The sequence below is a fragment of the Dermochelys coriacea genome, chromosome 3, assembly GCF_009764565.3.
Source record: "Dermochelys coriacea isolate rDerCor1 chromosome 3, rDerCor1.pri.v4, whole genome shotgun sequence".
In the NCBI taxonomy this organism is placed as follows: Eukaryota; Metazoa; Chordata; order Testudines; family Dermochelyidae; genus Dermochelys; species Dermochelys coriacea.
In genome coordinates, this window is record NC_050070.1 from 163,743,615 (window position 1) to 163,760,853 (window position 17,239).

At 42.8% G+C, this 17,239-nt stretch overlaps 1 protein-coding gene across 8 annotated transcripts in view; it reads left to right on the forward strand.

Annotated features, from left to right (window-relative positions):
- The first annotated feature begins 2,827 nt into the window (after nt 1–2,827).
- EPRS1 (glutamyl-prolyl-tRNA synthetase 1) overlaps nt 2,828–17,239 on the forward strand; it is a 60,728-nt gene continuing 46,316 nt past the window's right edge. For 7 of the 8 annotated variants that reach the window (XM_038394249.2, XM_043511741.1, XM_043511739.1 and 4 more), the window contains exons 1-4: nt 2,951–3,168; nt 6,922–7,006; nt 12,395–12,494; nt 15,824–15,980. In XM_038394249.2, the coding sequence (XP_038250177.1) occupies nt 3,126–3,168; nt 6,922–7,006; nt 12,395–12,494; nt 15,824–15,980 (385 nt within the window). In that variant the 5' untranslated portion in view covers nt 2,951–3,125. Of the gene's footprint in view, nt 3,169–6,921; nt 7,007–12,394; nt 12,495–15,823; nt 15,981–17,239 lie in introns of all 8 variants that reach the window. The other variant, XM_038394252.2, reaches the window with a different exon arrangement.

The following is a 17,239-nucleotide window of genomic DNA, read 5'->3' on the forward strand; positions in this document are numbered from 1 at the left end:
AGCAGGATTGTCTGGCTATGTAGACTCCCTCCTCAGGTCCTATGTTATCAGCACTCCCAGTTATCTTCGAGACACCACTGACTTCCTGAAGAAACTACAGTCCATTGGTGATCTTCCTGAAAACACCATTCTATCCATTATAGATGTAGAAGCCCTCTACACCAATATTCCACACAAAGATGGACTACAAGCCGTCAGGAATAGTATCCCCGATAATGTCACGGCTAACCTGGTTACTGAACTTTGTGACTTTGTCCTCACCCATAACTATTTCACATTTGGGGACAATGTATACCTTCAAATCAGCGGCACTGCGATGGGTACCCGCATGGCTCCACAGTATGCCAACATTTTTATGGCTGACTTAGAACGCTTCCTCAGCTCTCGTCTCCTAATGCCCCTACTCTACTTGCGCTACATTGATGACATCTTCATCATCTGGACCCATAGAAAAGAAGCCCTTGAGAATTCCACCATGGTTTCAACAATTTCCATCCCACCATCAACCTCAGCCTGGAGTAGTCCACACAAGAGATCCACTTCCTGGACACTACGGTGCTAATAAGCGATGGTCACATAAACACCACCCTATATCGGAAACCTACTGACCGCTATTCCTACCTACATGCCTCTAGCTTTCATCCAGATCATACCACACGATCCATTGTCTACAGCCAAGCTCTACGATATAACCGCATTTGCTCCAACTCCTCAGACAGAGACAAACACCTACAAGATCTCTATCATGCATTCCTACAACTATAATACCACCTGCTGAAGTGAAGAAACAGATTGACAGAGCCAAAAGAGTACCAGAAGTCACCTACTACAGGACAGGCCCAACAAAGAAAATAACAGAACGCCACTAGCCATCACCTTCAGCCCCCAACTAAAACCTCTCCAACGCATCATCAAGGATCTACAACCTATCCTGAAGGACGAGCCATCACTCTCACAGATCTTGGGAGACAGGCCAGTCCTTGCTTACAGACAGCCCCCCAGTCTGAAGCAAATACTCACCAGCAACCACACACCACACAGCAGAACCACTAACCCAGGAACCTATCCTTGCAACAAAGCCCGTTGCCAACTGTGTCCACATATCTATTCAGGGGACACCATCATAGGGCCTAATCACATCAGCCACACCATCAGAGGCTCGTTCACCTGCGCATCTACCAATGTGATATATGCCAACATGTGCCAGCAGTGCCCCTCTGCCATGTACATTGGTCAAACTGGACAGTCTCTACGTAAAAGAATGAATGGACACAAATCAGACGTCAAGAATTATAACATTCAAAAACCAGTTGGAGAACACTTCAATCTCTCTGGTCACTCGATTACAGACCTGAAAGTGGCTATCCTTCAACAAAAAAACTTCAAAAACAGACTCCAACGAGAGACTGCTGAATTGGAATTAATTTGCAAACTGGATACAATTAACTTAGGCTTGAATAGAGACTGGGAATGGATGAGTCATTACACAAAGTAAACCTATTTTCCCATGTTATTTCTCCCCCCCACCCCCCACTGTTCCTCAGATATTCTTGTTAACTGCTGGAAATAGCCTACCTTGCTTGTCACCATGAAAGGTTTTCCTCCTTTCCCCCCTCTGCTGCTGGTGATGGCTCATCTGAAGTGATCACTCTCCTTACAGTGTGTATGATAAACCCATTGTTTCATGTTCTCTGGGTGTGTATATCCATCTCCCCTCTGTATTTTCCACCAAATGCATCCGATGAAGTGAGCTGTAGCTCACGAAAGCTTATGCTCTAATAAATTTGTTAGTCTCTAAGGTGCCACAAGTACTCCTTTTCTTTATATGTTTTAAGTGTTGCCTAAGGATTAGGGGGGAATGTTAATATAAGTACGGCTGGTGACACCTGCTCTGGTAGTGGATGCTGTCGCTCCCACACAAGTCTACGTCCAGCATGAGACATCATCTGCACGTGTTCACTCCTCTCTATACCCACGGGCTGGCTGGGGGTCAGTGGGAAGCTCTTTACGGCAGGGTTTCTCAAACTGGAGGTTGGGACCCCTCAGGGGATCACAAGGTTGTTGCATGGGGGGGTCACGAGCTGTCAGCCTCCACCCCAAATCCCGCTTTGCCTCCAGCATTTATAATGGTGTTAAATATATTTTGAGAAGTGTTTTAAATTTATAAGGGGGGGGGTGTTACACTCAGAAGCTTGCTACGTGAAAGGGGTCACCAGTATTAAAGTTTGAAAACCCCTGCTTCATGGGCTTCAGCAGCAGCTGGAACTGGTGCAGTAGCAAGGAAAAAATTATTTTCATTTTTATATTTAAACCAATGGCAGCAGCTCAGCCTCCCTGTGGAGGCAAACTCCTGCCTGGGGACGAATCTCACACTACATTCCATAAAGCCCCAGCTCCTGGAGTCCCGTGTTGGCGACGCTCTCTCCTCCCACTGATTACACTGGGCTCTGCTTGCCTAGAAAGACTCAAAAATGCGCCCCCACCCGCCGAAAGGCTCCAGCCTTCTCCTTTCCCCGGCCCCGGTCAGCTCCAGGCCAGGCCACAGCTGTGGTGAGAGGCCGAGATGCCTCCCCTGGGCAGGGTCCCTGTATGCGGCGGCCTAGGCCCTGGCCTGCTCCCTGGGCACGTACATTGCCATAGCAACGGCTCTCGGGCCCTGAAAAATCCAGGCGTAGCGATGGCAACCTGCCCTCGTCGTATCCTGCCCTGGGCCTAGCTGCCGCCGGGCGGAGAGTGGAGGATTAACTACAGGGAGGGGGAACCCCGCCCGCCAGCGCTCCTCCGCGTAGGCACAGACACCAGGACAAAGCTGGGCGAGCAGCGCCGCCCCCGGGGGCCTTGGAGGAGCGCAGAACCCTTCCCTCCCTGCCAACCAGTTTCCGGGGGGGGGCCGTATGGAGGGAACACCAACCCGACGGGTGGGGGGAGGGGCGACGGGCTCCCCCCCCCTCGCCGGAAGTGACGGAGGGAGGCGGTGCCCAGCCCCGTGGCCGCAGCCCCCGCGGGAATAGGGCGGCCCTGGAAGGGGGAGGAGCCGTTTCAGCCTCGCTGAGCAGCCGCGCGTCCCGTGCCTCCCCCTTCCTTTTCTGGCTGCCCAGGGAGCCGGTCGCGGTGGCAGCGCAGCGATGGCGCTGAGCCTGACGGTGAACTCGGAGGTTCCCCCGCTTGGTAAGCGCGGTCCGGCCTGGCCCGGCTCGGGGCCCCTTGCCCCCGGGGGCCGCCGCCATGTTGCATCATGCGGCGCTGGGCGCCGGCTCCTCCATTCAACCCGGCGGGGGCGGGGAGACCGACAGACAGACGGGCGGAGGGGAGCCGGGTTTGACCCTTTCGGGTCTGCGGAGCTAGGCGGTTCCTGGGCCCCGGGGGACTCAGCCCCTCTCCCCCGGCCTGATTCATTCTGCCCGAGCTGAGCCCTATGCCCGGCTCCCCCGGCACTTGCGGTGCGTGGCTGCTTCGGGTGGGGCTGACCTGGGGGCCGGGCAGCGAGGGGGAAAAGGGAAGTGCCGCGGGAGGGGGGCTGGTGATGTCTCCTTGGCACACTGGATCCTCCGGCCAAAGCTGCCCGCAGGGCGGCCCCCCCGCCCCCCCCCCACCTTCCCTCCTTCCAGCGGCTCAGGTCTGCCCTGTTGGGGGCACGGTGCTGAAGAGGTTTGTGCTCTGTCACTGGGGGCTCAGCACCTTAAGTGGGTCTTGCCTGCCTGCCTGCAGAGAAAGTGACAGAAATACCACCAGCTTTCTGAAACGACACGTCATCTGTATGGCTTGCCGGGGGTAGCCTTCTAGTAATAGAAAGCTGGATGTAGTAAGCAGCGACCTGAGAAAATAAACCGGGCGCAAGTTATAGATTGAATTATGGTCTTGTTCAAATGTGGTATTTTATTAATAATGGAGAAAGCCAGACCCAGTGCGTCCTTCTCCAGGATGCGCACACAACCATAATGAGCTAGGGAGATGCTCCCCCACTTTCGCTAATGTATTTCAACCCTGACTTGCAACAACCTGGCTATTGCAGTGCTGAGCCTCTCTTGAGGTGGTTTCTCGCCAATAGACGGCTGCCTCTGTAGCTGTTTTTAATATTTAATGGAGAAGTTAGTGCATTTAGTGACTGACTTAGAGGTTCTATTTATAATTGGGTTTCTTAAATTACTTCACATGTTGTAGACCAAATTTTTGAAGTGGCCTCAATCCAGCTTTTGATTGATTTTGCTAGTTTTTTCATACACAGATGCCTTTTTTGTATACAAATCATTGTATATGCAAAAGTAGAGAGTGCTTTTGCAAAATTCATTGTGTGTCTAACGACTGTCTGTGTACAGCGGTGGCGTAGCTGTGTTGGTCCCAGGATATTAGAGCAACAAAGTGGGTGAGGTAATCTTTTATTGGCTCAACTTCTGTTGGTGAGCTTTCTAGCTTACACATAGCTCTTCTTCAGATCTGGTAGATGTACTCAGCAATATGTTTCATCTTGTATTTGGCTGTGACACTGAGAACTTTTCCCAGACCTGAAGAAGAGCCCTGTATAAGCTGGTCTTTCTTGCCAACCGAAGTTGGTCCCGTAAAAGATCTTATCTCATCCACCTTCTCTCTCTAGTGGCTGTTCACTTCAAGATCTAGTCGCATGGCACATTCTCTTTGCTCTCTTTCCTGCTCCAGTTACTCATCTAAACAAGGCTTCTCTTTGTCCCTATACACAGTCTTATCATTGTGGGTGCAAGAACCTTCTCTGCAACTGGAAACAGCCTTTCACCCTTCTTGCCTTGCCTCTGAACCTTAATTTTTTTTTCTTTATGCTTTTGTAAGTTGCATCATTCGACTCTAGAAAGCATTTGGGGATGCAGTGTGTATGAGATGATGTAAAATTTACATGCTGTATATTTAAACAAAATCTTGCAAAATAAAATTTAAAGTTTAGGGACTTTCACTCTACTAAGCATTTTCTAATAACATTTGATAAGATAGGCAATGTGGTCTAGTAGCTAGAATACTTGCACAGGAGAGCTGAGTTCTATTCCTGGCTGTGCCTCAGGCCTGCTGGGTGACCTTGGGCATCACCTCACCTCTCTGTGCTTCAGTTTCCGCATATGCAAAATGTGCTGATTGAAAAGTGCTCTAAAGCAGTGGTTTTCAACATGTGGTCCATGGACCCCTCAGGGTCCACAGACATGTCTAATATTTCCAAAGGGGTCTGCACTGCCATTGGAAAATTTTTTAGGGGTTTCTAAATGTAAAAAGGTTGAAAACCACTGTTATGAAGTTAGGTGGTGGTATTGTTATGATGGAAGACATCCATACAAAATTGTAATTAATTGAGGAATTATTTTGTATTTGACAGCTGCTACTGAGTTGTAATTAGAGTATGGACTTCAGATTAAAGGATTCTTAGGCCTGGTCACTCATTAGATCACTCAGCAGTGTGAAAAATCCATACCCCAGAGCGATGAAGTTAAACTGACCTAACCCCTTGTATGGACAGTGCTAGGTACTGCCTATCGGGGAAGTGGATCTCCTACATTGAAAGGAGAACCCCTCCCATTGGCATAGGTATTGTGTATGCTGAAGTGCTACAGCGCCACTGCAGCATTTTAAGACTAGACAAGCCATTATGATATGGCTACTGTTGAAACACAGTGAACATTACAAATATAACATTTTTATTTAAGGAAAAAATGTTTTTGTTTTTTAAAATCAAACACTTTTTTGTCATAACTTTTTCCTAGTTCATATTAATAATGGTTCTTGTGAAGTATGGAAAAAATGTATTAACTATGAATATAATTTACATTAATTACACAGTTCAGCACATATGTAGTGCTTTTCATCTTCAAAGCAGTGTGCAAACATTAATTAATTCTTGCCTCTCTCACAAAGATACTGCAAGTAATATTACCCCATTTTTACAGATGGAGAACTGAGATAAGGGTCATTAAGTGTCAAGCTTAATGCCAGAGATGGAATCTGACAACTGGGATCAGAGCTTGGGAGTTCCTTGCTCCTAGTGCTCTGTTGAGGCTAATTTATTAATCCTAGCCTTTGTAACTTAAAATACAGACAAAGTGGAGTGCATAATGAAGAGTTGTAATGAGCTTTACAGTGTAAGGCTCTGATCCTGTAATTGGATCTGCACAGGCTGCCCCTTGTGCATGTGTGGAGGCCTGTTGACTTCACACGAGGGTATCTTGGTCAGAGGGCAAGGGCCTCGTCTCCAGATGGTCAGGGCCCACGTACATTGACAGTACATTGTGTGGATGATTTCTGTACTCCTCCTATGGTGGAGGATTTCAGTCTTTGCTTTAAAAAAATGAACCTTGCCTTTTTGTCTCTCTTCTTTCCGTATGCCCCCAACGGTAGTAGCTGAGGTACACAGTAATGACAGACTAAAACGTTGGTGTAGTACCACCTTACTGTGTAAAGGCATCGTACAAGATGGTTTTTCTCCAGAGTGTAGTCTCTTTAGTGGCATTTGAGTACATGACTATTTTTAAGTGATGTATTTAGATCCTGATGCTGCTTTAAGTCTCTTACGAAGAGCATGTGGCAGGTCTGTGCTGAAGAGTAGATGACTGCACTACTCATGTCAAACAATTTGAGTGAGTTTCTTCTCTAGCTTGGTTTGGGATTGGATGAATTCTCACAGTATCCTTGAGAAGCAAAATGACGTTAAAACCATCCTGTTCTGAGATCGCTGCTGATTACTGTACGCCAGCTTTTATCCCTTCCTCCTAGACCATAAGGACTGCCAGGAAAAAGCTGCCTGTTTATAGACTAAAACATTGATTCCTCCCCCTCACCCGCCGCGCCTTTCAGTCTGAAGGCACCAGTTAAGACAAATGCTGTGTGTGAATAAAAAAAATGTTGTAACCTATGAAATATTCTTTACTTAGGAGAAAGATCAGCCATATTTTATCTTTTCTCTTTTTTTAGGAGCTTTGCTAACTGTAGAGCATGTGAAAAATGATGTCAAAATTTTGGTTGAAGAAGGCAAAGAGACCATCCTTCGTGTATCTGAGTAAGTGACTTTGCATCTCTGCCATCAGCTTTGAGTCAGCACTTTTTAAAATTGACGTAATGATGACAGTAATCTTTTGCAGGGGGAGAAAAAGAACAGTGCTGAAACTATCATTGCACTGTATATTTTTTTGCAAACAGTTGCAATTTTTACATTTTATAATAGTTTTCATCTTCTAATGGAAAGATAACAGGGTGGGGAAATGTTTAAAGAAAGGTTGAGAGACCTCTGTTGCTTGTGATGTACACATACTTTAAATATTTAGTCTGTACTCTAGCTTTTTGTATGGTGCCCATCACTGTATTATCTAAAGCATTTACCTTCTCCATGTGCTGTGAATTCTCATAGTGGTAGCCATCTTGTGATAAACAAGTGTCTGTATAAATGTATATACAGCACAAGTGTGTGTGTATGTGCATGTGATGGTATGTAAAGAATTTTATTGGTATAAGTTTGGGTTGACCACATCACTCATGAGAAGGGAAGCCACAGTGTCATCCCAAAAAAGTGCCATTTAACTCTATAGCATGTCATCCCATATTTTGTTTATGCCACATCTTCTAGACAGAAGATATTTTAGCAAACGTTGTCTTTTTATTGACACTGATTTTTGCATCCTTCCCCCTTCTAAACCATATGCTTTTTTTGTTTTCTTGGACTAACAGGAAAAAATAATACCAATAAGTTCTAAATATTTTCAAGCTGGTTTCCTTTAAATTGTAAAGTTAAGGATTTTAAGACTTAATACCGCGTGACCTGCCAAGGATAGAAACACAGGGCTACATGTCCTGCAGATACAACTCCATTGACTTAAGTCACGCTGCACCATCTTGTCCGACATCATAGACAATTGTACCTGTAGAAATCTGGGACATGCAGGTCTCCTGTGCGACAAGCATGCTTCTGGTTTTAAAACTTAACACGATATTGGACTTTAAAACTGTCACTTGTCCATTGCTTACTATGCTAAGTATAAATTTTCATTCCCACTTTTATCTGATCGTATTAGTGCAGCTGTGGAAAACTGCTAACAGACTGGAAGTTTAAGGTGCTTCAGTGGAGACTCTAGACCAGAGTGCATCTAAGGTCAAAGTTGCAACATAAATGCAGGTTATCTGATAGTTGGAGAAATATCCCACATGTAGGCATGAACTTATGGATGCACTAGAGTGGTACCATAGTTAAGTTTGTATCAGGCTTGTTGCCTTAAAGGATCTTTCAAAAGGGGCTGTTCATCAATACCAGCCTCTACTAAGAACAACTGAGACAAACAGATGAGTGATAAAGCTTTCAGTTACAGTGATCGCATAGTATTCTATAGGATGGTCTTGTGCTTAAAGAACTGGCCTTGAACCCAGGAGTAATGGGATCTTTCCATACCTCTGGCATCCTGTGTCACACTGAACAAGTAATTTAAACCTAAGGCTTTAGAGGTGATTTAAGGATATTTACTTTGTATATTTAGACGCGATGTTGACAATTTGTGTTTTAATGGGTATAAAGCGTTTGCTTTTAGAATCTGTCTGTCATTAAGTAACTATTGTCTGACCCTCCCCCATAATTTCCTGCAACTGTGAAAATTTAAATCAACAAAAACAGAAAAATTGCTAAAAACTCATTCACAACTGTGAATATTTAAATTGATATAAATTTAAAAAAATCTTAAAATAAATATCAATATTTGTTAAAATTATGTGAAAATACATTCTGCCAAGTCTTGCTATGGTTGCTATTTCCTATTATTCTTGCTTGAGGGGTCATTTCATCTGTCAAGATTGCATAAACCTTCATCTCTGTCCATCTGTATAGTCATCTTTACAATTTTGTTTCCTGTAACAGGGGTCTCTCTTAAAATGGTAATTGTAATCTGAGAAGCATCAGCTAAACTGATCTTTGGGCTAATGCTCTTGGTAAATGGATTCCATTACACTGAGGAGCAGGGACTAATTTATCTTAGCACAATTTGAAATTCACCTGGGACATCTCAGACTTTCGATTTCCAGAAAATCATTGGTAGTAACAACTTCCTTTCTTCAAGAACAGGGGGCGTTTTAAGCTTGCTTTTTCTTAAGAGGAATGTTTTGAAATGCAGTTAAAATCTGATTATAACGAATTTTTCAAACAATAAGCTGAACAGTATCATGCAACTTAAGATATAAAATAGTGTTTTGATGGGTAAGGTTACCAGCTGGATTCAGTTTGAAATTAAGATATTTATTTTATTAAACCTTGATAACTTTGCGTAATGTTTTAAGATCCCAGATTCTTTTCATAGGTAGCAAAATATAGTCAGTCTAGCATGTGAATTTCTGTTTGGTGATATTCTTGGAGGGAAAGAGACTGATATTTGTTGTATTCCCGCTGCACAGAATGGTTTTGCAACTTTTTGTACAAATGACGTGTAATTTTTTATAACAGTGCCACAAATCTCCTCCCCGTTCCTTCTCAAGGATTTTTGGTTTTCTGCTGAGTCAGTTCCTGTCACTTTCCATAGAATTCCTTCTCATTGCTTTTGTTAATATCAGCATGGACCTGGTCTTCTGTATGCTATTGATAGGCTGACACTTTCAGAGCTACCTGCCAACCAGTTGGAAAGAAAAATCTAAATTCATGGTTTCTTTCTCCAAAGGAAGGGAAATTGAAGAGGTCTGGTCCTAAAAGTATTGTTTTCTAAAACAAAAATTTGTTGTTAATTGAAAATGTTGCAACCATGGTCAGGACATGTCAGGATTCTTTCCCCATATGTGTTCAGAATTCTGTTCACTAGTCTTACTAATCAAAGTAAACTGTTAGTGCAGACTGTTGCAAAGCAGTAGAAAACATTTTTACTGCTTTTATTTCAGGCAGACTTGCTGTTGGAGAAAGCATACTGTAAGTGCATATGTACTTGGCAATCTCAGTTGAAAAGTTCTGTTTCAGAAACTGACCCCAGTATGATATAGCAACAGGATTTATTGCACATTCGTAGATGCTGTAATTTGCTTTTGATCATGCACCAATTGAACTTCCTTATCCTGGAGTCTAGAAGTTTTGGAGGGGAGAGTTACCAAACCTTGAATTCAGATATTTCATTGTCAGTTTTAATATTATAAATCTCATGAGACTGAACAGTGGAGTAACCTGTTTTAAAGACTGGTTACCATGGCTAATAAATCAAAAGATCTCCAGATCAGATATCAGGATTTGAATATTCAGTTCTGATATGTGGGCGACTGATTAACTCCCTATATCAATCTGACCACTGCTATGTTTTTCTTATAAATTATTTAAATAATCTTGGGTCCAGTCTACAGTTTAGACAGGAAGATGTAAAATTGCAGTGCCCTGAAGTAGAAACCAAAATATCAAATCAGCAATACTTTGCATGTCTTCTATGAACCTCTCTCATAGCAGGATGTATAAAGCTACTTCTCTGACATTGATCTCTGTTTGCAAGTACATATAGAAATATAAAGAAATCTGAGACACCTAGTGTGCCTCTTTTCTTCTGTTGGTGTTTGTTTGTCTCTGTGGGTTCAATCATGTATTCATTGGGCACTCAAAACTGTCACTGAAATGAGTGGGAGTTTGGAGTGTTCAAGGAATCAAGGTCAAGCTCACTAAGGCCTGGTCTACACTACAGAGTCAGGTTGACATAAGGCTGCTTATGTTGACTTAATTATGTCAGTGTCTACACTACAGCCTTTTTCAAAAATAAGATTGGGCTCCCACCGACGTAAGGGCCATACTACGTGGACATAATGTGCTTAGGTTGGTGTAGTTAGGGTGATGCAGTGTCTGTGTAGACACTGTGGGTTACTTGTGTGGGCTGTTGGCTGTCATTCTTGTCAATTTCGTGGCTGGAGCCATGAAATTGATATGAAAGCCAGGCTCACAGCTCAGGCTGTCACCCTGGGGCAGGTGGAGGGCTCCAGCTAGAGCCCGTCTGCCTCTCAGGCTCTGGGCTCCCCGCTCTGAGCTAGGGAAACATCTGGGCAATAATCCAACATATATTTTTTTGAAAGTCTTCATCTATACCAAACGGCAGTGTGCACGCAGTAGATAATTAAAGCACGGATAACCAGTAAAATAAAACATTAAAAGTTTTCTCATGTATCATTTAATACACATTTAGAAAAAAATGGTAGCTTTGATAATGAAAATGACTAATTTTACAAGATTGTGGAAATCGGGACTGTAAACTATAGGAAAAGACTGGTAATTGTTATGCTGCTTAGGGGAGAATAATAACTTCCAGAGCTGCTCTGTGAATATTAATGAAAATGTTCTTTACAGTTAAAATCGAAATGCGTTAGTTTTGAATTAAGAAGCCCTAAAATCCGGACAATGGGCAAGGTCCAGTGATTGTGAGTGGAGAGGATAAACCATTGAAACAAATGTGCTTGTCAGATGGCTGCCTTGTTTTTGAAGTTTCACAATAGTCCCATCAGTAGAAGGAGAGAGGTGTCATTATCTACACTGGGATCTCAAACAAGCTAGGGCTAACTGTTTAAAGGCAGCCACAAACCTGCTGCATGATCTCGGGCAATTCACATAATTGTTTTGTGTCTCTTTGCTATTTAGATTGTAATTATGGGAATGGCCTTCTCAATCCATGTGTACACAGCGCCTGGTGCTATGGTGCCATAATTCAGTTAGGATCTCTAGGCACTGTTGTAATAGAAATAAAAAATAAACTGTAGGCTGTACAATTCTTCTCCCATTATGGACAGCATGTAACAAATGTACGAATGGCAAAATATTGAGAGAAGTAAATTCTGTTGGAATTTGATGTAAGCTCATAAGAAAACTGAGTAGAAACAAAAATACAATCATAGGCAGTAAAGTCTGTTCAGCAGGAGTGAATCTTTATAAATGTAGCCACCTTGCAGAAGCAAAATGAGTAACAGACAAGCCTGGGAAGGGACCACTGCATACCTCCAGAGGCTCTTCTTTTGTTTCCAGCAGCCCTTTTTAAAGTCCTCTTTGCACAGGTGTCCAAGGAAGGAACTTGGGAAAGCAAAACTTGATTTAACTCCTTAGGTGCAGGAGGCTAGGCAGTACCTCTGCATTCTGATTATTTTGGGGGAGGGGGGACAGCTGGGAAGAACGTTACCTAGTATTTCGTTGTGAGTTAAAGTAAATTATTTTTTCCCCTTTTCTTCTCCCCCCCCCCCCCAAATTTGATCTATGTTAATGGTTTCCTTAATGGTTTATAGTGTGACCAGCTGGAAGGGGAGGATGACACATGCCCCATTGATAGGTGTCTTATTGTTCTGGTAGCTGTATGCCCACTGCTTCAGCTAGAAATGTGTTGCAGTTCGTGTGGACTCTTTAGAACTATTTATGTGTAATGACACTAAACTGCTAGTAATAAGTTACTTCATCTTGAATTTTCTGTTTTTATAGCCATGTTGTGTTCACTGATGTGAATTCCATAGTTCGCTATCTGGCTAGAGTTGCCACTTCCGCAGGGCTATATGGTTCTAATCTCCTGGAACACACTGAGGTGAGAAACAACCATTCATACTTGATTTTTTTCATGTGGTTGCATTTTTGCTCCTTTTGGGGATTTACCTACATAGCCCTTGAATGATGCAGCATTTTTCTATGAGGGTCCAACTACCTGGGCTGCTGAAGCTACATTTTTCTGAAACTGCCTCTGACTACGCACATCCATGGTAGAATTAGTCACAATGGCTCCTAACCATGCTGGTCTCTGACAAGGTGTACATTTCTTTCTTTCCATCTCTTCAGTTTTGATACTATCACTTCCTCTGTGTACTATTTGTTTTTCTAACACAGCTGTTGCTAGTGGCCTCCATCAGAGCTGCTGGGTGAATTATGCACAATTATTTATAGAGATCTCACAAATTCTTACACCAACCAACCAACCACCACATCATTTCTTTTTTGCCTCATGGAGCTCTAGGCTAAATATTGCTTATGATTCCCAGTCTCCATACTGTAGCCATGCAGGCTGCGTTCTGGTCTGGGACCCTGGGTGGACATTTGCCAAGTTGGCAGGATTCCCTCCCCTAGAGTCCTAAATTTTCCAAAATTTCTTCAAAATTAAGCCTAGAGATGAATCTAAAGTTTCCATAACCCAAAAAGATCCTTCTTAGTTATCTTTGTTCATTTATATTAACAAAATGAAGTTATTACAGTTATCAGGACTTGGTATGATGTGGAATTGAGGAGGAATTTTTCCTGGCTTCAGCCCAGAAGAACCATATGTTGAATTTTAAGCTAGGTGCCTGAGATTGATAGTGGTAACAGAATCATTTTGACTGAGTTAGTGTAGGGTTATTAGGGGTTTGACCACACCCACCCTACAATATTCTTTTTAGGCAAAGGAGATCAATCTTCAACCCTGGCAATTGCCTACTTTTTCATGTAAGAGAGTAGTACTGCTTCATTATGTTGCTTATGAATTTTTAATTGTTTATAATTTATTTAACCACAAAAAGCTAACTTCCTAACCCAAATTAGAACTTGAACTTTGAATATGTGCAAGACTTAAGTGTTCAGAAACACATTTGCAAGGTCAGTAACTTTGATACAATACATTTAATTCCCAGGTATTGGGTTGTTTTTTTTTTTCAAAAATAAAATTGGGCTTTGAGTAATGTTAAGACAGCTGCGTTTGTGGTGGGAATATTTTAGAATGTAACTGTAAATGAGAGAGTTGAATTTTATAGTCCTGTGACGTCTGTGCCTTCCACGTCAGCTTGGCTATTGGAAGAATTCCTACTGCCGTGTACATATGGAATGGATTTAGAAGGATTTTAAGAGACACTTTGCAACTGAGGTATCAAGTTTATATGCTAGAGCTAGATCCTCAGCTGGTGTAAATGGGCATGGCTCCATTGAAATCAATGGAGTTGTCTATTTACACCAATTGAGGATCTGGCCTTTACAGCTTGAAATAGATTTTAAAATTTGGACGTCTTTATTTCTTTCTCAGAGTAAACTTTTTGTGGGGGTGGGAGAGGAGGAGGAAGTTGGGAATACAATGGAAAAACTGGTGTATTTTTGTTTTTTTTTTTAAAGTGGAAAAACAGACGGGGAGAGAGGGTGGTGCAGAATGTCACTAATATACAGACAGGAAGAATGAATGGAATCAAATGGAACAAGAATACTGTCCCGTAACGCTAAGGAGTAACTCTAGATTCATGACAGTATATGAACATTTTGAATTCTCTTTATTAATCTTTTAAGTATCGTGGCATTTTTTTTGTAATGTGCAATCTAAAAGTATAGTCAAAAGCATGGAAGTCATTTTATGTTTTAGACCAAGGCAAAATCTCAGACTGCTGGAAATCGGTGGCCAGATTCTATCCATTGCACTTGTCCCAATCTGAAGTAACTCCATAGTAGTCAATGGAGTTACACCAGTCTAAATTCAGTCTGACGGCAAACATTGTCTTTAAATATATAATACACAGAGTTCACAGAGAAGTGTATCCATATTGCTAAAATTGTGAATAATCCCTGAACCAATATTGTGAGTTAGGAGCTTCTACAGTTAGTGTTCTATATGGCCATTAGGAAAAACTTCTAGCTGTCAGGAACTGGAACAAATTGCCTTGGGAGATTGTAGAATCTTTATCATTGTAGATTTTTAAGAACAAATAACACTTGTTAGGAATGGTCTTGTTGTAGTTCCTGGGGGAATTCTGTTCCAAAAAATTAAAAATTCTGTGCACAGTATTTTAAAATTCTGCATATTTTATTTGCCAAGGTAACGCAATATAATCACGCCAGTTTCAGTTATTTTGATGATTTATTTCGAAATACCTGTCAATGAGTATGTCTGTAACAATACAGACAACAAAAAAGATTCAGGAAATGTTTTTGACAAATTCCTTACTAGGCATATTAATACAGAACTTTGAGTAATTCATTTAAACTACAATACAGAAATATTTCTGGCACCCTTCAGAAGCAGTGCAATGGCTGGGGGGAGTCGGGGGTAATGGAGGAGTTGATGGAGAGGGAAGTAATTGCTTGGAAGGAGTGTGGGAGTGAACCCGGAGAGTTGTTGGGTGTGGGTGGAAGAAGTATGGAACATGTATTTTGTGGGGGTAAGGAGGAAGGGATTGTTATGGAGTTAAGGAACCTCCCTCATGCAGACCATGGCTGAACACTAGCCTTTCCCAATCACTCAGCCACTCCTCCTACACCATCCCCATGTGGCTCTACACCCTCACTCAGCCAACCATCCCCATGTGGCCCTGCACCCCCACTCCTATTCAGCCTCTGCTCCAGTCTATTTTCCCCCCCAATAGCCATTCTGAACCCCAGTCTGACACACACCCCCAGCAGCCTTGTGTACCCTGCTCTCTGTTTCTCTCCCTCACCCCATCCCCACCCCCCATATCCCATGCCTCCTCACCTGGCCCTGTGAGGGACACAGCCTCTGCTCTCTCGCTGTTGACTGTTGACTGCTGACTGCTACAGCCGGTGAGCCTGCTGCCTCTGTTCTGTTGCCACAGCACCCCTGCTAGGTGAAAGCTGTAACTGCAGAGCCTTTCTGGCAAATATCTTTTCTGCAAAGGAAAAAAGAATCTGCAGGACACATGAATTCTGTGTATGCACAGTGGCACAGAATTCCCTGAGGAGTATATTATGCAGTCCTGCCTTTAGTGCAGGAGACTGGACTAGATGACCTCTTGAGGTCCCTTCCAGTCCTACACTTCTGTGATTGTATGATTTTATATTCAGAGCCATGTGTTTAATACTACTACCCACTTTCTCATGCAAGAATTTCTATAACTTTAAAGGGTTTTTTTGTATGTTAAATATGATGTTGACTTCTTTGCTCCTTAAAATTAGATTGACCATTGGCTGGAATTCAGCGCAACAAAGTTATCTACCCGTGCCCAGTTTGGTTCAGCAGTCCTTGAGCTTAATCACTGTCTGTCTCTGAGGACCTACTTGGTTGGAAACTCCCTGAGTCTGGCAGATTTGTGTGTCTGGGCTGTACTAAGAGGTATTATACAGTTGTTCTCACAGGTTTGCAATGTGATACAATGCTAAAATCTGTTTCCTTTTAGTCTCCGGTTTCTGCAATGATTTTTAATAAGGAGAATTTTGTAGGAGTAAGATCTGACAATCATGAGGGTTTGTTTCTTTTGATAACATAACTGATATTTAAGAAATATAAAATTATGGTGTGGTTTGTAATTAAGAGCGTCTTCAGTCTTTCTATTAAAATATCAGTTTTTCATGTTTTGTTTTGTTTTTTTCTTCTCAGATATGAAAATATACTCTAGGCTAAAAGTTTGCATCTGACTCTCTAACCAGGGTGTACATTATCACTCAACTCTTGTACAGCAGAGGTTCCCAAACTGTGGTCCACGGACCACTCATTGAGCTGATCCGTGGATAGTTCCCTCTAAGGTGCGCGCCTGGGTGGCTGCACATGACAGAATGAAGGGCCATCCACCTAATTAGTGGAGCCACTCAAGCGTGGCTCCACTAATTAGGGCCTGTACCCTGGAGAAAACGCACGTGCAAGATGAAGTGGTGGCCTTGGGGAGAATATGGGGATAGGTGAGAGGGGGCAATGGGGTGAAAAGAGGGGTTGGGGGGAATTTGGGACATGCAGGGCTGCGGCGGCAGAGAAAGAGGCAACTTTCCCCAGCTCCAAGGCTGCAGCTGCTGGGGAGAGACCCCCCTCCTTCCCAGCCCCAGCTCAGGGTCTGCTGCAGCAGCAAGGGAGAGAGGGCACATCCATCACATTAGAAAGGTAAGACTCCTGATATTAAAATATGAGTGTGTGCTTTTATTTGTAGAACAAAAAACCTTTAATTATTAAGGTTTTTTGTATAGCGCTTTTATTCCAAGTGCTTTACAATAGTTAACTAATGGTACAAACAACATTTGGAAAGATCATTAGGTGGTCCGCCAAGACCCTCAGCAATTTTCAAGTGGTCCGTGGGGAAAAAACGTTTGAGAACCACTGTTGTACAAAAATGTTTAATTAGACTGCATTGTTATTAGAGGGAGCAATCTAATTTTGCTCGGTTTGTGTGCTTTCACTGCATAAGTTCAGCATTCAGTTAAACTATTGTATGCATGGGGGAGGCATGGCCATATCACCAGTGGCTTTAGTTTCTATAATTCTCTAATATGGAGGTGGATGGTATACAGAGGTTCCCAGATTGCAGAGTCTTCTAAAGTAAATGCATTGTTTTTACCCAGTTTATGTATGGTAAAGAAGTATCATTTTTCACAACTGGTTGAGAT